This window comes from Colletotrichum chrysophilum, assembly GCF_026319265.1.
Source record: "Colletotrichum chrysophilum strain AFK26 chromosome Unknown scaffold_28, whole genome shotgun sequence".
Taxonomy (NCBI): domain Eukaryota; kingdom Fungi; phylum Ascomycota; class Sordariomycetes; order Glomerellales; family Glomerellaceae; genus Colletotrichum; species Colletotrichum chrysophilum.
The window spans coordinates 386,106-403,488 of record NW_026517315.1 but is presented as its reverse complement, the minus strand read 5'-3'; the positions used below and the strand labels follow the sequence as shown (position 1 = coordinate 403,488).

General features: G+C 54.5%; 5 protein-coding genes across 5 annotated transcripts; 2 read left to right on the top strand and 3 right to left on the bottom strand.

Annotated features, from left to right (window-relative positions):
* Positions 1-1,114: 1,114 nt before the first annotated feature.
* Positions 1,115-2,518, top strand: COL26b_004646 (uncharacterized protein; the record flags this gene model as incomplete). The annotated part of the gene is made up of 2 exons (XM_053177517.1): positions 1,115-1,650; positions 1,705-2,518. 2 exons carry the CDS (start codon positions 1,115-1,117, stop codon positions 2,516-2,518), a joined length of 1,350 nt encoding a protein of 449 aa, XP_053038631.1.
* Positions 2,519-2,673: 155 nt separating this feature from the next.
* Positions 2,674-3,399, bottom strand: COL26b_004645 (uncharacterized protein; the record flags this gene model as incomplete). The annotated part of the gene is made up of 3 exons (XM_053177516.1): positions 2,674-2,991; positions 3,046-3,168; positions 3,244-3,399. The coding sequence occupies 3 exons, from the start codon at positions 3,397-3,399 to the stop codon at positions 2,674-2,676; spliced, it is 597 nt and encodes a 198-aa protein (XP_053038630.1).
* A 3,483-nt stretch (positions 3,400-6,882) lies between these two features.
* On the top strand, positions 6,883-9,779 carry COL26b_004644 (uncharacterized protein; the record flags this gene model as incomplete). The annotated part of the gene is made up of 4 exons (XM_053177515.1): positions 6,883-7,098; positions 7,182-7,868; positions 7,900-9,031; positions 9,082-9,779. The coding sequence occupies 4 exons, from the start codon at positions 6,883-6,885 to the stop codon at positions 9,777-9,779; spliced, it is 2,733 nt and encodes a 910-aa protein (XP_053038629.1).
* Positions 9,780-10,285: 506 nt separating this feature from the next.
* On the bottom strand, positions 10,286-12,080 carry COL26b_004643 (uncharacterized protein; the record flags this gene model as incomplete). Its single annotated transcript, XM_053177514.1, has 3 exons — positions 10,286-11,166; positions 11,221-11,571; positions 11,618-12,080. The coding sequence occupies 3 exons, from the start codon at positions 12,078-12,080 to the stop codon at positions 10,286-10,288; spliced, it is 1,695 nt and encodes a 564-aa protein (XP_053038628.1).
* Positions 12,081-12,545: 465 nt separating this feature from the next.
* Positions 12,546-17,135, bottom strand: COL26b_004642 (uncharacterized protein; the record flags this gene model as incomplete). The annotated part of the gene is made up of 4 exons (XM_053177513.1): positions 12,546-14,303; positions 14,391-14,741; positions 14,946-15,376; positions 15,428-17,135. 4 exons carry the CDS (start codon positions 17,133-17,135, stop codon positions 12,546-12,548), a joined length of 4,248 nt encoding a protein of 1,415 aa, XP_053038627.1.
* Between the last annotated feature and the right edge of the window lie 248 nt (positions 17,136-17,383).

Sequence of the window (17,383 nt, the reverse complement as noted above, 5' to 3'; positions counted from 1 at the left end):
TGCGCAAGAACAACAAGTATGCGTGAGGACTTCTTCTCGCTCTTGCCTTGGACGAGGGCAAATGGCTACGCGTCGGCGCATAGCGATGCGTTGTTTAAGATGGCGGCGGCATCAGGTACTTTGGCAACTTAGAGACTCACGAGGTTTTGGTCGTGTAGCCATCAGCGCGAAACGTACAGAACGCGGAATAGTTAGCGTATGGGGAACCGGAGCCGAACCCTTCAGGACACTCGCGGAACATGAGACACGAATATTCGAGAATAACGCATCTTCATCCGTCTCACAGCCTCACACAGCCACAACTCTCGTCACTCTCCAAGATTCCACCAACTCAACATCTGATGTGTCCACGTGAACCACGTGAACCACGAACCACCAATCCCTCCGATCTCATCGTTTCCCGCCCCTCGTTCGCCGATGCGCCGACGCGCCGCTGATCAAGGGTCCATCCCGACCCGATCTTCCGGAAGCGGCTACCACCGGGCAGATACCGACCCCAATGACACAACATAGCCCACGTGATAAAGTGCCAATCTCTACCCCCGAGATAAGCAGTGCCGCACACGGGCTGGGCGGGAACCTGCTAGCCCCATCTCGCGCGCAGGACACACATCATTGTCCGCTTCCTTCGTAGATAACGCTGCGGCTCGGTCCTGGAGGAAGGGAAGGAGCGAGTTTAAGGGTGGCTCGCGTCCGTGGGTTGCGACACGACCGCATCGGCCGGGAGATAAAGGATCAATAGACTTGGAATCTTTGTATAATACCCTCCCCACCCCTCTGCTTAATTGGTGATATCGTGTGTTGTCTCTGTTTTGAGAATCCCTCAGGTTTGAACGTTTAGTTCTAAGTCGTCATCATTATTCAGCCCGTCGCCTTACTCATCCGCCGCGGCGCGTGTTAGCATCCTGTCTTACATCCTCGGCGGGCGTCCCTAAACACCGCGATGGCCCGGCCATTGCACAGCTTGTGCCTCTGCAGCGCAAGGACATCGATTTCCTGCGCGTCCATAAGCCGAGACCGCGTCGTTTCTGGGAGAACCATCACTCGCGTGCTGCCATTACTCACGACGCCAACCAGATATCGACAACGTATCATGTATTCAACGTCTACCACAATGGCGAGGAGGAACATCCACTCGTCCACAAAGAGGTCGTCGTCGACGGAGCAGATGCTACTTACACCCATCGAGTCGGCACCACAAACGGCGCTGGCCCCCTTGTCGGTGCTGCCCCTTTACATGATCATCCGCTCACTCCTGACCACGACAATCTCGTCGTCGCCCATCCTGCTGCCGCCGTCGTTGTGGATCGTGTCGGTGCTCGCCAACACGACGAACCCGATACTCAACCCGGATAAGAACCCGCTGCTGCGGTTCTTCCTTAAGCACACGTTCTATGCCCAATTCTGCGCGGGAGAGAACCCGGTGGAGGTGAAGCAGACCATCGACAAGCTCAAGGACATTGGATTCACAGGGGTCATCCTGGGCTACGCCAGAGAAGTCGTCCTCGACGATGCACAGACCAAGGATTTGGCGTCATGTGGCGAGGGCGAGATGGCAGAGGAATGCATTCGCAATGAGATCATCCCTTGGGCTGAGGGGACCCTGGAGACGGTCAGGCTGGCCCAGCGGGGTGATTTCGTTGCTCTCAAGTAAAGTCATATCTTCATTGCCGGGCTGTCTCGCAGTTGCTAATGCCACCACAGGTTCACAGGTGCAGGCCGGCAAGCGCTGTACTCCCTCGCAGAACGTCTCCCCCCCTCGGCCGCCCTGGCCGACTCAATCGACTCCATCTGCTCTCTCGCTTCAGAGCGCGGCGTCCGTCTCTTGTTTGATGCCGAGCAAACGGCGCTGCAGCCCGGTATCGACATCTGGACCGTTGAGTATATGCGCAAGTACAACGCTTCTCCCGGCAATGCCGTCATCTACGGCACTTACCAGGCATACCTCAAGTCCACGTCTCAGACGCTCCGGCGCCATCTAATGATCGCCCGTGGTGGGGGTTTTACGTTGGGGGTGAAGCTGGTGCGTGGCGCCTACATCAATTCTGACCCTAGGCACCTTATCCACGACACCAAAGCGGACACCGATGCCGCATACGATGGCATTGCCGAGTGTCTCTTGAAGAGGCAGTGGGGCGAGATCTTGAGGGGAGACTCGCAAATGCCTCCCGTCTGCTTGGTTCTCGCCTCGCACAACGCCGAGTCAGTAAGGAAAGCGCGAGCCATATGCGATGCTGGCGAGGCCAGGATTCAGATGGCATTCGCACAACTCCAGGGCATGGCAGACGAGGTGAGCTGCGAGCTTGTGTCGAAGAAGCCGGGGCACCAGGATGCGAAGGCGCGGGGTGTAGACGCATACAAGTATCTCATCTGGGGATCGACCAGAGAATGCATGAAATACCTGCTGCGGCGGGCACACGAGAACCGCGATGCCGTGGAAAGGACACGCGATGGGCGAGACGCAATGTGGAGCGAGCTTTTGAGGAGGTTCAAGGGCGTGATTGGGGTCTCGGTATGAAGAGTAGGAGCCCCTGTTGACGGGAGGAGTTGGCGCTTGGGGGCATGATTAGCTTGCAGTATTGTATAACAGCAAATGATGATGACTTACGAACACGACATCAGCAAACAGCTGAGGTATCTCGCGAAAGCATGCGATGGACCGCTGCGGTCACTTTACGCAGTGCGCAGGGCCATGGCGCCCAGAACAAGGGTCTCTAGTTCCTCCTTGCGCTCCGCCTCGTCTTTGATGGCGTCGAGCCAGGGGAGGCCGTTCAGCTTGTAGTACTTGCGCACCTTTGCCCAGTCTGTGGACGTAGCAATGTTCTCGTCGGTGAAGGGAACAGGCGTGCCCTGGAAGTGTTCCTTCATGTGCTTCTCGACATCCTCGGCGGACTGGGACTTGGACTCGGCAGAAGTGGGGGAGACGATTTTGACAGCAATGACGTCTTTGGACGTGGGGCTGATGCCGTAGCGGCGGTATGCTTCGGCAATCTGGGAAGAGTCAGTTGGTGTAAAAGATGTGCTAGGGGATGGTCTTGCGCGTACGTTGTTTGCAGAGCTAAGAGAGGCGACAAGCTCGGAGTGAACGTTGGGGGTCTTGAGGCTGCCGTCGACCTTTGCAGTGACGGCCTTGAAGGCTGCGGCGAGGATGTGGGTTCGGGAGACGGCCTGTAGGATCACGATGTCGGTGTCAGTGGCGGGCTGTCAGGTTTCTGTCTGGATCGAGACAAGAATGTGACATACCACCGAGGCGTCGACTAGGGCGTACTCGAAGTCGGCATTGCGTGCCAGCAGCTGCGAGTGCAGGAAGGCGGCGTTCTCGACATCCTTGAAGAAGGCAACGTGCAGGGCATGATCGGCGGGCACGTGATCGATGGGGACGGTCTCGATGATGGACATGATGGCGGGCTATCTGTGTACTGAGTGCGAGACGTCGGGTATTCGGAGGTCAGGAAGCTGAAGGAGGTAAGCGAGGGTGGTTGTCTGTCTGTCGTGGCGAGCGAGAGGGGGATTGAGTTGTGGAAGTTGACCGACGATGAAACTATCGCGGGGTCGAAAAAAAAAAATAGAATTGAATTTTTTTGGCACGCAGCAAGGAAGGAGCGTCCAATGTTTCCCGCCTTCCCCTAGACAGTTACGGATAGGTAGGTAGGTATTACGTACCTATCGGCGAATAAACTTGGGCGGAGCTGTCAGCGTCCTGTGCTTCCGTTTCTTGGAGGGGCATGGCGGGGTCACGACACGACACTGCACCTGGTGGGAGCACCACCTCACTCACACACACTCTGCACTGCAACAGTCACCACGCGTACCTAATGTTGGACGTGAACAGGTCGCTGAGGGAGTGGGCACGGCACGGCGGACAGGCCCGCTTTTCCCGCCAGCTGGTTAAAGTTGCCGCCAGCGGTTGCAACTGAAGCTTCCATCATCTGCCGCAAGTCATGATGTTGATGTTGCACACCCAAGGTACTCTACCCACCCAGCACTCCAAGTAAACTCAAGGTAAGGTAGGGTAGGGTAGGGTGGGTAGCTGCTCGTGTCTCGGCCGAGGTTGAGAGAAACCCGGATGAAGCTTCACAAGCCTCGTCTTGACACCCGTACGCCGGGTAAAAGATGACAAAGTCTGTAAAAAGATCCGACTCTTTGGGGCAGCATCCTTGCACATCGTAGGTTTACGATAATCTTCACTTGCGCCCAAACCTACGCGGGAAACCCACCCAGACCAGCTTCCGCAATTACCTTACCTGTGCTAGGCACGCAGCTCCCAGGTGGCACGGCGCGTCATCTTGGGTCTCGATTCAGCCCTGTTTGGGAATCGATCGTCCTCAGAGTTTATCTGACGGGACGAGATCGTGGGGTGCCTATCCGTAACGGGAACCTGGGGTTGCCATTTTGACCCTTTGCCGACATGCAATCACTGCGAATGGAACCTCGCACTCGTTAATCATTAGTCTCCCTTCCAGAAAGCCTTCCAGGAAGCCTTCCATGGTGCATCTGCATGTGCATTGCATCCATCTCATCACACCAGTGAGATTGGCTCCCGGAATCCTTCTGGCTGCTGGAGCATCCCCCGAGTGCGAGCATGCTGCGTATTATTTCAGGCTTTTTTTATGTTTTTTTGTCTTTGGTGTCTGCCATCTCCATGTTTGGACCCCCAACTCGGACACAGAAGCTCAAGGACAGGCAGGGAAACAGCAGCAGCAGCAGCAGCAACGGGCGAGGGTTCAGACGGTCCAACCTCTCACGAAGTTTACGAGGCGTGCGACAGCCTTGAAATGACGCGGCAACTCGTGGATAGCCAGAAGCCGCGTTTCTAATATTGAATAAGCTGCCCGTCCCCGCGATTCAGCCTCCAATCGTTGGGATAAACGTCGTCGTGTACCTGTCTCTTGGCAGAACCTGACAACCCAAGTCGGCGAACCTACACACAGACGCCCTCGACAAAGCCAATACCAGAATAGAATCCCGGCAGCTGATCTTGTCTTGTCTGGTCCGGTCTGGTCTGGTCAGACTAGACTTGCCAGGCCAGGCAGGCTGATGAGTGGCCAGCTCGGTAAATGCATGTGGGATATGCGAGTCCTCTGTTGCGAGGTCTACCAACATGAATGCGAATAAGAATCCAAGACAGCGGGAATGCGTCGTCCATGTTGAACAAGTCCCTGACGGCCTAGCCTTGCCTTGTACTTGTTTCGATGTTTTAATAACTCAATCCGGCAAGATGGACCAGGGCTTGAAAATATGCGGTCACGAGTCGCTAACCCGATGGAATTGCCGTGGGCTTTGATGGCCGGTACAGGGCATTGCCGGAACGTTCGCGGCGTGGGGGATGAGGCACTAACAAAGGAGCTTCGAAGGGCTCGACCACGCAGTCTATCCGGCTTAGACGCAGTGCCCCTCCCGCTGGAGAGACATTTCGCTTGCAACCAGAGACACTCTAACCTTGAGCTAGAACATTGGAACCCTTGGGGGAGTAGAAGGAGGAGGAGGAGGCGTGTGAGGGTGTTCTTTCTTTGCTGCCACGGGGTTCTTTGAGAGAGGGTGACGCCCCCCAACGCCTCCGATAGCTGGCGGCGTTGGTTTTGGAAATGACATGGCGTCGATTTCTTGAGTTTCGGGCAACAACAAGCGCAACACCAACTGTGGCCAATCTGGCTCCCGTCGGTTGCGAGATGGATGGATGGCCGGTGCCAGATGTGAAGGATGATATCGATCTCAGCCTGTCTCTTAGTGGATGGTAAGGAAGGTAGTTAGTTAGTTGCAGTTGGTCAAGGTTTAGTGCTGGCCATCCGTGACCAAGAATTACTCGCTTCCTTCACACCCTCACCGTTGTTGATGGACCAGCAGACTCGACCTAGAAGCGTCAGCTTCTACGGCCCAGCCCTGCTCGAGCCCGGGAACAGGAAGGATCGAGTCTCTCGTGTTTCTCGTTTCTTGCAGGTTGTTTGTAAAGGTGCCCGAAGGGGGTTCGTCGAGGCAAATGACAGGTTTCCGTCGTGTGTGAGGAGCTGAAGTGGCTGGGCCTGTATTAACCCCAATAGCAGCAGCAACAGTAGCAACGATGTCTGCCATTCTTTAACCTGACAACTTCGTCCTTCATCGAGATCCGTCTGGGCGTGAAGGGCATTCTTCTAGTCAATCAGAGACAAAGTACAGGACCCCCAGCTGACCTAGGCCTTCTAGACCCGGGCTTCGACTCAGCTGCATTCCACCAAGCAGCCCCCAGTGCGTAAAGAAGGCGGTAGGTTAGCACCCGCACGCCCGCATCCCGACAGGCTGGGACTCGGTTGGCGTGTTCCCGCAGCCGCCGCGTGTTGCGTCCGTCTAGTGTGTGTTGCGTGCTGCGGTGTTGTCTACCTTGACTGACCAGGTGTTGGTTGAGTGTGTGAGTTGTAGATGGGAGGAGTGGACGGACTGGAGTGATTGCCTGCCCGCAGCCAGAGACAATCAGAAGAGAGAGAGAGACAGCCCAGTGGATGCACCCACCACCCCTGGCGCGTGCCCACTAAACCAGCGCAGGGCAGCAGCCCGTCAGCCCTCTCTCCCGTCTCCCCCCGGACGATTTGCAGCTCGGACCCCCTGCCATCGGAGCGCCTTACCTGGCGTGCCTGGGCCCATACCTAAGGTAGCGTCCCCCCACCCCCCTTGACAGGCACCTGCACTGGACCTCCCGTCACACATGCACCGCAGCAGCACCAACAGCAGCAGCTCCCCTAAAAACGCGGCAACCTCCATCTCTCTGCGGAAAACCCCGTCGCGATACCACCGAGCGACCACCTAGAGTCTGCATTGTCGTCGTCTTGTCTCTGCGCCTGCGATTGTTCTTTTTGTTTGTATGCGGCCTCCTTTCGCCAGACCTCGCGACTCTCCTCTCGAAACGAGACCATGCCCGGTCGCCCGCCCAAGCGACCGGCGGAAGCTGGCGATCCTGCCACCACCGACGCCGACACTGCTGCTGCCGCCGCCGCCGCTGTTGCTGCTGGTCATGGCAAGGTGAAGCTGCCGCGTCTCGACAAGGGCGGCCAGGAGGACTTCTCCTCCGTCGTCAAGAACCGTCTGTCGTCTTACACGAGGACCGGCCAGGCCTGCGACAGATGCAAGGTGAGTCCACATGTTCTGTCCTGCCCTTTGCCAGACAAGCGTCCAGCCGTCAAACCGTCCCGTACTGACGACCTAAACCACAGGTCAGAAAGATCCGCTGCGATGCCCTCCCCGAAGGATGCTCCCACTGCGTCAACCAGAATCTCGACTGCTTCGTCACCGATCGCGTCACCGGCCGAACCGAACGTCGAGGGTACCTGCAGGAACTCGAGCGGGAAAAGACCGACATGATGAACCACATACGCGACCTCGAGAAGCTCCTCGAGAACAACGGCATCGAAGTCAAGCCCTGGACCTGGGCCCCCTACGGCATGGCCTACCCTCCACCAGGCGTCACCTACGATCATATGGGCAATGCCGTCGAGGACCCGGCCGAGAAGGATGCCTGGACAAAGGTCGGGTCCGTCTGGGTCAAGAATTACAACTTCAAGCCGCCCGCGAGTCGCTCCTTTCCCCGGTCATCACTCGAGTCGCGTCCTGTTCACAACCACATTGGCGTAGGTGGCGACAGCGCCCTTCTCAGCTCCATCAAGGGCACACGCCTGTCCATCCTCGGCACTACGATAGACGTCACCTCCTTCGACGCCCCTGACATGGACGAGCCCGTACCCGATGCCAAGATCTCCCAGCCGCTCTACAACAAGTCCCTCCAGTCCTTCCTGCAGTCATGTATGAACATCAACCCGCCCGTCAATATCGAACTCCCCTCGCGAAGCGACGCATTTACATACTCGGAGTGGTATTTCCTCATGATCTGGCCATTCCTGCCCGTCCTTCACAAGCCGACTTTCATGAATATAGTGGGTCGAACACTTCCTCTGCCTACCTGTGCTTGCTGCTGACCATCCCTTCAAGCTGACTCGCATGTACGACGAACCCGACTTTGAGCCAGAGGTTCCCGATCTGGTCATGGTGCACATGGTCTTTGCCACAATCTACTTCCAGTACGGCGTGAGGAACTGGGAGCAGCAGGAGAGCCGTTCCCAGCTGAATGAGCTGTCTAACAAACACTACCACTTTGCTCTGAGCAAAATGTACGACTTGGCCTCGGCGCAGTCTGTCGCTGCCGTGCAAGCCATGGCCATGATTTCTGCTCACAGCCGCGCCTTCCCAAAGCCTGGATGCGGCTCTATGGTCACCAACTTTGCCTTCCACTGTGCCATTGACCTCAACCTGCACCGCGCTGCCAAGGCGCCGGGTGAGACGACAAATCTGGAAAACGAGATCCGCAAGCGCACTTGGTGGACTATTCTGACCGTGTACGTCACCCTGAACGGGCGCCTCGGACGGCCTATGCCCATCAATGTGGAGGAGTATGATGTCGACTTCCCCGAGCCCATTGCGGACGAGGCGCTGACACCAGAGGGCGTCGACACTTCCGTGACAACGCCCTGCAATTACCACGTCGGTTTGGCTGGATTCAAGATCGTCCCTCTCTTCATGGAGATGTACTCCAACATCTACAGCGTAAAGCGTGATCCGAAGAACTACGCCGACGTCGTAAATGCGTTGGAGGAGCAGCTTCAACTGTGGAAGGACAGCCTACCAGAAAACCTCCAACTCAACCTTGCCGGCCAGACAGAACACGAAGGCAAAATGTATGCACTATACATACAGATGTATGCGCTCGAGTTCCGTCTTTGTTTGCGTCATCCATCTGTGGCCATGACAAGCGACCGCAAGATGCTCCTGGAGAATGCCCGAATCTGCGAGGAGACAGCGGCGCACATGCTCAAGGCCACCAAATGCATTCTGAAGCTGAAATCCTTGGATACGACGTGGTATCAAATCGCGGTCTATGGCGCCGCAATCTTCACAACTTTGGTCGCCCACTGGGAAAGGAGGTTCGAGACGACCCCTAACCAGATCGCCAACATTCGCTCTGACATGAGAGACTGGATGGAAATTATCAACGCCACAGTATCACTAATCGGTGAGTAGTGTCACTGCCCATTAGGAAAATCGTGACTAACTCAACTCTAGGAACGGGATCTGGCATCAGCAACGAAATCAATCTCATCATTGAGAGAACAATCAGTTGGATCGAGCACGACTCCAAGCAAAAGGAAGGATCGCTGCCTCAAACGATTAAGCCCGACCCGGCAGACTCGACACCTTTCCAGCTTTCGGCACAGCCGCAGTCTACACAGGCCTTGGCCGCGAGTGCTGCCGAGACAGCTGCGAAGGCGTTCTACGCAGAATCGGCCAACCAGAACGGAAACACGCCGTACCCGTCCCTGGCATACGCCGAGCAGCCCGGAAACAATAGTCTGGCTGCCAATGCTGCTTTTGAGGCGAACAACGCCTACTCTTACACGCCTGCAGTGCAGGCGACCGGGGCGGCAGACGAGACCTCGGCCGAGACCAACCCCTTGATTGCGTTTGCTTCACAGGCAACTCAACATGTGGCTGACCCAACTGGCTCCGCTGCCGCTGCCGAGCTTCTGTGGCGACAATCCGCATCTCAGGGCAATACCTGGCACGACTGGACCGCTGCGATGGCCGACAGCCAAGACAGGTACAGCGCTAACGCCCTCTTGACGCTGGGCGGCGGCCCTAGGGATCCGAACGCAGTATCAGAAGCGGCTACTGTGGCCGAAATGGCCGCTGTCACAGCCGCGCCGGTAGGCCAGTGGCCACTTCTCCTCTTCGATGGCCCGGGAGGTGGTGGTGGCCAATGAGTTTTCAATTTCTAGTGTCATGATTCAAGCAGCGTGTTCTTTTCATGTCATAGAGCAATGCTAGGCGTTCATCGGGGCTGTCTTTTAGGGATGGGTTGCTGTGGTTCAGCAACGGGAAAAGGCACCAGGCATGGAAGGGAACACAGGCCGAACGGTTCGGTTGTTCAATCGGGACGAAAGAGCCCGCTGCAATTTGCAATGATCAAGGCTGGCGTTTTTGGGCCGGGCCAGCCTCAAGGCATGGCGTCGCTTTAGCAATATACCTGCCACGTTGTGGGCTTTTGAAGCTTTCAACTGCCTGTTTCTTGTGACTTGGATGTTGTCTCTACTTCCCATTACACGGTCTGCGCGTCGAAAGTTTCTTCTGATCATGCAAAATCTCTATCCCAGGGGGGTTTGTGAGTTGAAGGCGGAGGCGGAAATTCCAAAGAGTGACCTTCAAGTCACACAACCAAGCCATATTTTCTATCTTCTCACCACAGATATCCCGGGGAAAAGCCCTTCCCCTAGAAACCAGCAGGAAGCTGCACCCCAAAAGCCGGCGCAAAGACATCACCGCAAGTATACCCCTCCGTCGGCATCTGCCCGAGCACGAAGAACGTGTAAAACAGCCCAAACAAGCAATTACTCGCCGCCGCGAAGCTCGTATGTCCCGGCGCCAGGTTTCTCACAAGCACGCTCGGCGAAAACCTCGCTGCGACGCTCTTGGCGCCCTCGACGCTGCTCGCGGGGTCCCCCACCCCGTTCAGCACGACGATCTTGCCCTGCGTCCTGACGGGCTCGCTGGAGACGTCTGGGAACCTGTTGGCCGGGTCGATTTTCCACTTGGAGCAGACGAGGCGCCAGTCCGCGAAGATGGGCGCCACGCTGGGCGCGGCGGCGACCATGCTTTTGAGGTAGGCCTTGAAGTCGTTGGTGTTCTTGATGTGCTGGGACTCGTCAATGCAGACGCCGGAGAGGATGCCCTCGAAGGGTGCTTCTTCCGTTAAGAGGGGGAGCCGGGCAGGCGGGACGGTCAGGGAGGATGATACTGCGCCGACGATGGCTGGCCCTGCTGTCCCGTTTTCGACTTCTGCGAAGACGCCCGCGAGGACAGGGAACCAGCCGGGGGCGTGGAGGGCGGTGGTCGTGAAGGTGTGGAGGGCGGACCAGTCGAACTTGTTATCGGAGCCTGGGATGCTCAGGGGCTTGGATTTGAGCTTTGCCTCGAGGGCGGTGTAGCGCGCGCGGAGGGCGGTTGTGGTTTTGGAGGTGTTTGCAAAGGCGCATGTTCCTGGGGCGGAGTTGAGGCATGTGTAGAAGAATGCTTCGAGGCCGCGTTCCGCATCTTGTATTTGGGAGGTTTGGGTTTGGGTTACGGTGTACGCGAGCGATGAGGGTGTTGGACCTTGTGTGCGTGCTTCAGTACATCATGTTCATGACGTCGGCAGGGGGGACTTACTGTCAAAAAGGAACTTGTCCACGGCCTCCGGGTATAGCTGGGCGATCGTCTGTCCGAGGTGGGCGCCGGACGAGACGCCCCAGAAGCCCAGCTTGGTGCGGTTCTCCGCCTTCATGACGGTGTAGTGATCGACGGCGTTGGCGTACGTCCCCATGAACCGGCCGATGTCCTCGCCGTTCTTTTTGCACTTCTTCCCAAACTCCTCGGCGCGCTTCTCGCGGAGAGAGAATGCGGCATCGTCAGCTCCGAGGAGAGGAGGCTCGGAGAGGGCGAATTGTTTGCGGTCGTCTTCGGTGGCAAAGCAGCGGAAGGAGGGTGTAGTCCAGCCCCAGCCGCGGTAGTCTTGGGTTTCTGTCAGTTTGTGGTTTGTGAGACTGCCAGGGTATGGCGGGCTTACCGATGGCGAGAAGATCATATCCTGCGAATAAAGGGGCGTAGTCTTCTCCGAACCGGACGAGGAAGTTGGTCGACGAGGAACTCCAGCCTCCCAGGGCGACGTGAACTGCGCCTTGGTGAGGGGTGCCCCCTGGAGCAGCAACGTAGGGGAGTTTGACGATGGCAAGGTCGACAGTCGGCTGGCCGCACTTCCCCTTGACCTTCTTTGGTTTGCGAGGGTCATCAATCTTTTCGTGAACCTGTTTGATGTGAGTCGAGAGGGTAATACAAGAGAGGGAAGGAAAGGGGCTCACTGTGAACCGCGCACACTTGAAGACAGAGTAACAGTCATGCCATTCAAGTTCGGTATTCGGTTTGATACCGGCGAAAAGGGTGGGATCGATGGCATGGTGCGGGTTCTGGGCCTGAACAACAAGAGTCATGAAAGAGCCCAAGAGGCCGATAGCAGCAAGGAAAGGTCCCATGTTGATGAGGCTAGAAAGAACGCAGTGGTTGCGAAATTACATCAAGACGTGCACTGGTCGAGGTTTCCGTCACTTATACCGTTGGATCTCGGGAGACAGCAACATACGCTTATACATATTCTCTCAATCTCCGCATGAAAGCCATGCAATGCCAAGAGAACCAAGCATCTTGGGGTTGATGATGGTGATAATTAGCAGGACTTGGCAAGCAAATTAGACTGGGGATAACGGTGGACCGGCTTTTATCACGAGTTTTACACGTGGATGGTGGTCTTTACAATCACCAAGGGAGCATTCATGGCTTGAAAAGCAACTCATAGGTCAACGTGAGCCGTCGGTGTTTGATTGAAAGAAGCTTAGCCTCACTTCCGTCCATGCCTTTTTATTCGCACGTCAACTTGGAGCTGAATCATTGTAGTATTCAACGTGCGGCTGAAGAAGCGCCACACCACCTCGCTTTCTCGTCTACGCCTCTCCAGACCAAAGACGATCCCACGCATTCTCGATGACCTCCGTCTGAAGCTTTTTCAAGAAACTACCGAATGGCACTGGCTCTTCGCCATCCAATCTCAACAGTCCATTCTTGACACCCCGCCAGCCCTCGACGGGAAGCTTGACATGGTCGTGCCCGATGCCGTGGAAGTATCGTACTTTGCCTGTTCTTTCGCCGCGCTTCATAGCTTCGTATTCTGTTTGGCACTCTTCACAAATCATACCCGTCTCAAAAGTGATGTACAAGTACGCCGAGCCATCTCCCCACCGCCGAAAGGGTCGGGCTGGGGAACAAAAGCCTCCGCATGTGTACCCTGGGTCACTCAGCAAGTCTCCCTCGTCTTTAGGGGAGTTGCCTTCCGACCCATGTTCATCTCCCTCCGGTATATGGCTTGCTCTTTGCTTGCCACCCGCTGACTTATCGTCCTCTTGGGACTTGGTACGTCGTGACAATAGAGCAGAACCAACGATACGAGCGTAGCGGCGGAGCGTGTCGTCATTTCCCAACGCTCGACTTAGAAGCGCCAGCGCCTGTGCAAGTGTCCACAGATACGTACCATCGTTCCATTTGATGGAATCACTCAGAGCTTCGAAGCTTTCTTTGAATAATTTTCGCAGCGTTTCTTCGAATGTCGCCTTGGGCCCCATGACCCAGTACATGTAGGACAAGCCGATCCTGTGCGATATAGTAGCCATTGGGGATATGTGTGGGATATTTAGTGACAATGGGCGTTCCATGAGGCTGGCGAGAGACTGGAGGCGTTCTGCTTTGTAGACCGGATCCCTCGACTGCCGAAAGAGTTCTACCTGAACGTTTGTCATCAGAGTCAATGCCATACGAAACACCCACCCTGGAGTGACAGATGTGATGGGGTAAACGAAGATCGTGTCATGGCTATCGAATATCTCGTTCAAGGTATTGAGAGCCTTCCCGGCATCTTTGCAGGCTTCGAAGTACACGACAGCAATATCTAGGCGAAGAGGTGTGCCGGCGTCAAGGTTGTCTAAGAAGGCAACCACTTGTTCGTAAAACTCAACAACGAATTGCTTTTCACCGGTTTGAACGGCAATGTCACAAAGTAGAGCAACTCGATCTTCTCCTTCTGTCGCGTAATCGGACGCCAACCAGGTGATCCTCTCCAGAATGGTCCAGCTCTTCAAAGCCTCGATGTAGCCGGCTTGATCCGCCTTTTGGTAGAAGACACTCAACTCTGCAACAAGATCGGATGCTGGAGTGATGCCATCGGGATCGGAATTCTTGGCCTCGGTGTAGTACTGAAGCGCTGAGTCGAAATTCCGCAATTCTGTTTGAACTCTGGCGTACGTAGTACACACAGCGCGCTTTAGATGCCCAGGAATCTCTACTCTATAGAGCTGAGAGACTGCAGCACCAGCCAACTGGTAAGCATATTCATTTTTCTTTGCTTGTAACAATATGTCACACATAACAGAAGAAGCTCTGTACCACTCAGGATCATTTAGTTCGCAAAGTAGAGCGGTTCTGCAAGTCTTCTCGGCCGGCTTCAAGTAGCCAGTCTTGAGCAGAACTTCAGCTGTCGCACGATGACCACCTTCATCCGGAGTCACATCTTCTACGAAGAGACCCAAGATACCCAGGGTGGCCTTAGACGCATCAAAGACCGTTTCTGTCCCATCGCAATTTTTGACATCTTCGAATTGGTCAGGAAAGTTGAGACGGCCTTGCTCCATTAGAAGGTTGCCTTTCCCGATCTGTTCAGTGTATATTAGCACGACCATCTCTTTTTCTTCCAGTTCAAAGTGTCAATTTGAGATTTTTGAGAGCAGAGTTGGACTTACCAATAGCATGATGCTCTGAAGGCATTCCCATGCCTTCATAGCATCTTCTACATTCAGTGACTGATACAGTTCCCGAAGATAACCTTTGGCCAGGCCCAGACGAAAGGTGGCGGGATCTTGTTCAACGCGACACCACCATTCCGCGGAAAAATCACTGAGACTATCCTTGACTTCTGGAATTTTCACAAGCTTTGCCCAGTCTTGGATTCTGAGATCAGTGACGGTGGTTGATGCGTAGCGATACGTCATTCCAACCTTGCCCATCATCTTAGAAAACCCAGTCTTATTGCTAAGTGCCTCGGCAAAAGCCTCAAGGACCTCAACCTGTTCCTGATGGGTATGTTGAGCGACCTGGATATTACTCCAGTGATGTAGTAGAAATACAGCGCAATATTTCTGGAGGTTCTTGTCAACATCCATCCGAGAAGGTTGAAACAGCTTCGTGCTGCTCAAAAAGATCTGACGGTGGGCTTCGGAGGGACCCCAACGCAATGTTGAGGGTGCGTGCGGGCCATCTGTGAAGTAACATCTCATGGATCGTTTTTGAAACTTCACAGGAAGAGGTCCATCGTCGTATATATCGTCATTGTCATCGCCATGCTGCTTCAAGTCTTGAACCATAGTGGCTTTGCTTGCTTGCGCCCTTGCTTGCAATTCGGCATTGTAGCCTGTGTCTGCTACTTTGAGGAATTTTGACGTGAACTCAGGTATGTCTTCAAAGGTGAAGTCTGCTTCCTGTGATATATGCCTCAGAAGAGACTGAACTTCATTTAGTTTCAGTCTTCGTTTGGCAAAAGCTATCCAATGAAGTATCGAGGCAGCAATCTGTTGGCGACTGATCGGCGTGCGGCGGCGACACTCTGATAACAAGCCTTCGTAGATGTCATTCAGGTCAACAGGCCTTTTCTGATTAAGTGCTTTCAACACTGCGCCCTCGCGGCCAAGACTGTCCAGTCGGGTGAGCATATGTTCCGCATATAGCATGTCTACCGCGAAACGTCAGCATGTTCGAATCAAAAAGCCAAGTGACCACTTACTTGGTGACGTTTCCTCCACCGCAACGGCAACCCGCTGCTTAACGTATCGGGAGAATTTCTTCAAGCAACCAAGGGAATTGATACGATGCCATATCAACACCTTAAAGTCTTGTCGCTGCTTGTCTTTGGTGGCTTCAATTTGAAGCAGTCTGATGTCCTTCGGAAAGTCTTCCAAGCGTTCAGGTCTAGAGGTAACCACTAGCGACATTCTCAGCCTTTTCTCTGTGACGAACATGGACAGAAACTCCTTGAAGGCATTCAAATCGCGCATCTCATCCAATCCGTCGAGCACGATAAAGAGATTGAACTTGGAGTTTTGCTCGAAGAGAGGCTTGAGCAAAAATATTGCAAGGTGTTGCCAAAGGCGGTTGTTGATGTTGATGTCGTCTCTCGCAAGCTGTGCTTTCAGCTTTTCACAGGCAGCATTGCTAGTCTCTGCAATCTGGATGACAATTGATACCATGCAGCTGAGAAAAGAACAAAACACATCGTCTTCCTCACGAAAGTAGAAGTGAACGACACAGGTGTGTCCCGTTTCATCCTCTCTGGCCCTTTCTTCGAGCTTGTCGTAAAGGGCCACTGCCAGATGACTCTTTCCAATACCAGGCTGGCCAGTAATTGCAAGAACGGGGCGTTCTCCTTCCTTCATTGCCAACCAATCATTCCAGCTTGGTTCTGAAAATACCCAGTTGCAAAAGTCTGGCAGAAGTGTTTCCCTCAGGGCTTCAGATTCCTCCTCGATGTTTCTTCCTAGCCCTGGTATAAAATATCGAATGGCCCTGGCAGATAGTGTTTTGTCTCCTGATTCTTTAGCGTCCTGGACGCCCTTCACAGACGATGCGCTGCCTACCATGTCATTATTCGCCTGGCTTTCTTCCGTTTGTCCTCCAAATAACTTGAGTAATTTGGCGACATCGTTCTTAATGTTCTCGGTGTTCTCGTTGATGCTGTCCATGGTGTTTTCGAATCTCTCTAGCATCTGGGTATGAGATCGTTGGTTTTCATCCAATTGTGTGGTCATCTTGAGAGTTTCCTCGGAGTTTCCGAGAATAGCAAATTCCGTGGCTTGTTGGAGATGACCCAATCTCTTGTTCATGAGGGCTCTTGCTCCCCCAAGCTCACTATCTTCTCCCTGAAAGAGGTTGGTGATCCATTTTTTGAAACGACCAAGCTCAATGTACTTGTGCGCGAAGCCGCACATGTTGAGAAGCGAGGTAAATACCTCCATCAAGCAATTTTGATAGGCCCTTTTCTGGGGAAGTCGTGACTCGAGAATGCTGATACGTTGAAGAAAGCTGTTCATGTCTTCGAAGAAAACAATGACAATGTCGTAGTCCGCTGAGACTGAACGACAGGCCTGTAGTATGTAGGTCAAGGCCGTCCCAATAGCCGCGGCCGGGGGAAACGCTGGAGAAGCTGCCTCGATGATCTGGTTGGCGCCCTTTTCCACGTAGTCCAGATTAGAGGCAAGGAGGGTTCTCAGGCGGTCAACTTTGCCCTTGTCGTGCCTGAACTTGTGGAACTTGTTCATTTGTTCCGTTCCGAAGTCGAGCATGCTCTGAACGTTGTCGAATTTGCGTTCCAGGCTGAACCCGACAATGCCCTGATAGCCTTTCAAGGCTTCCTGCCAGAGGTCTTTGACATCGCGGTCGTCAGTTGACAGCTGTTTCTCGACATCAGATAACGGTTTCTTTTCGGCACTTGACATGGTCATCGTCGCACGAGTCTCGTTCAGTGGGATGGATGGTGTAGTTTCGAGGGGGCTTCCCGGCTGCGTGCTGGCATATCAGTTGTGGCCGTCAGACCAGATCAATGTAAGTTTAGAGATCCGCCGCTGAGAAATATGGACAGATATTTGCTCCATTTGTTGATGCTGACACTTGGCGTGATGCTGAGCGCTAATTACCAGCTCGTGCCGGACAAAAGATCTTTGGGGGGTCCATTTCGTGGGACGAC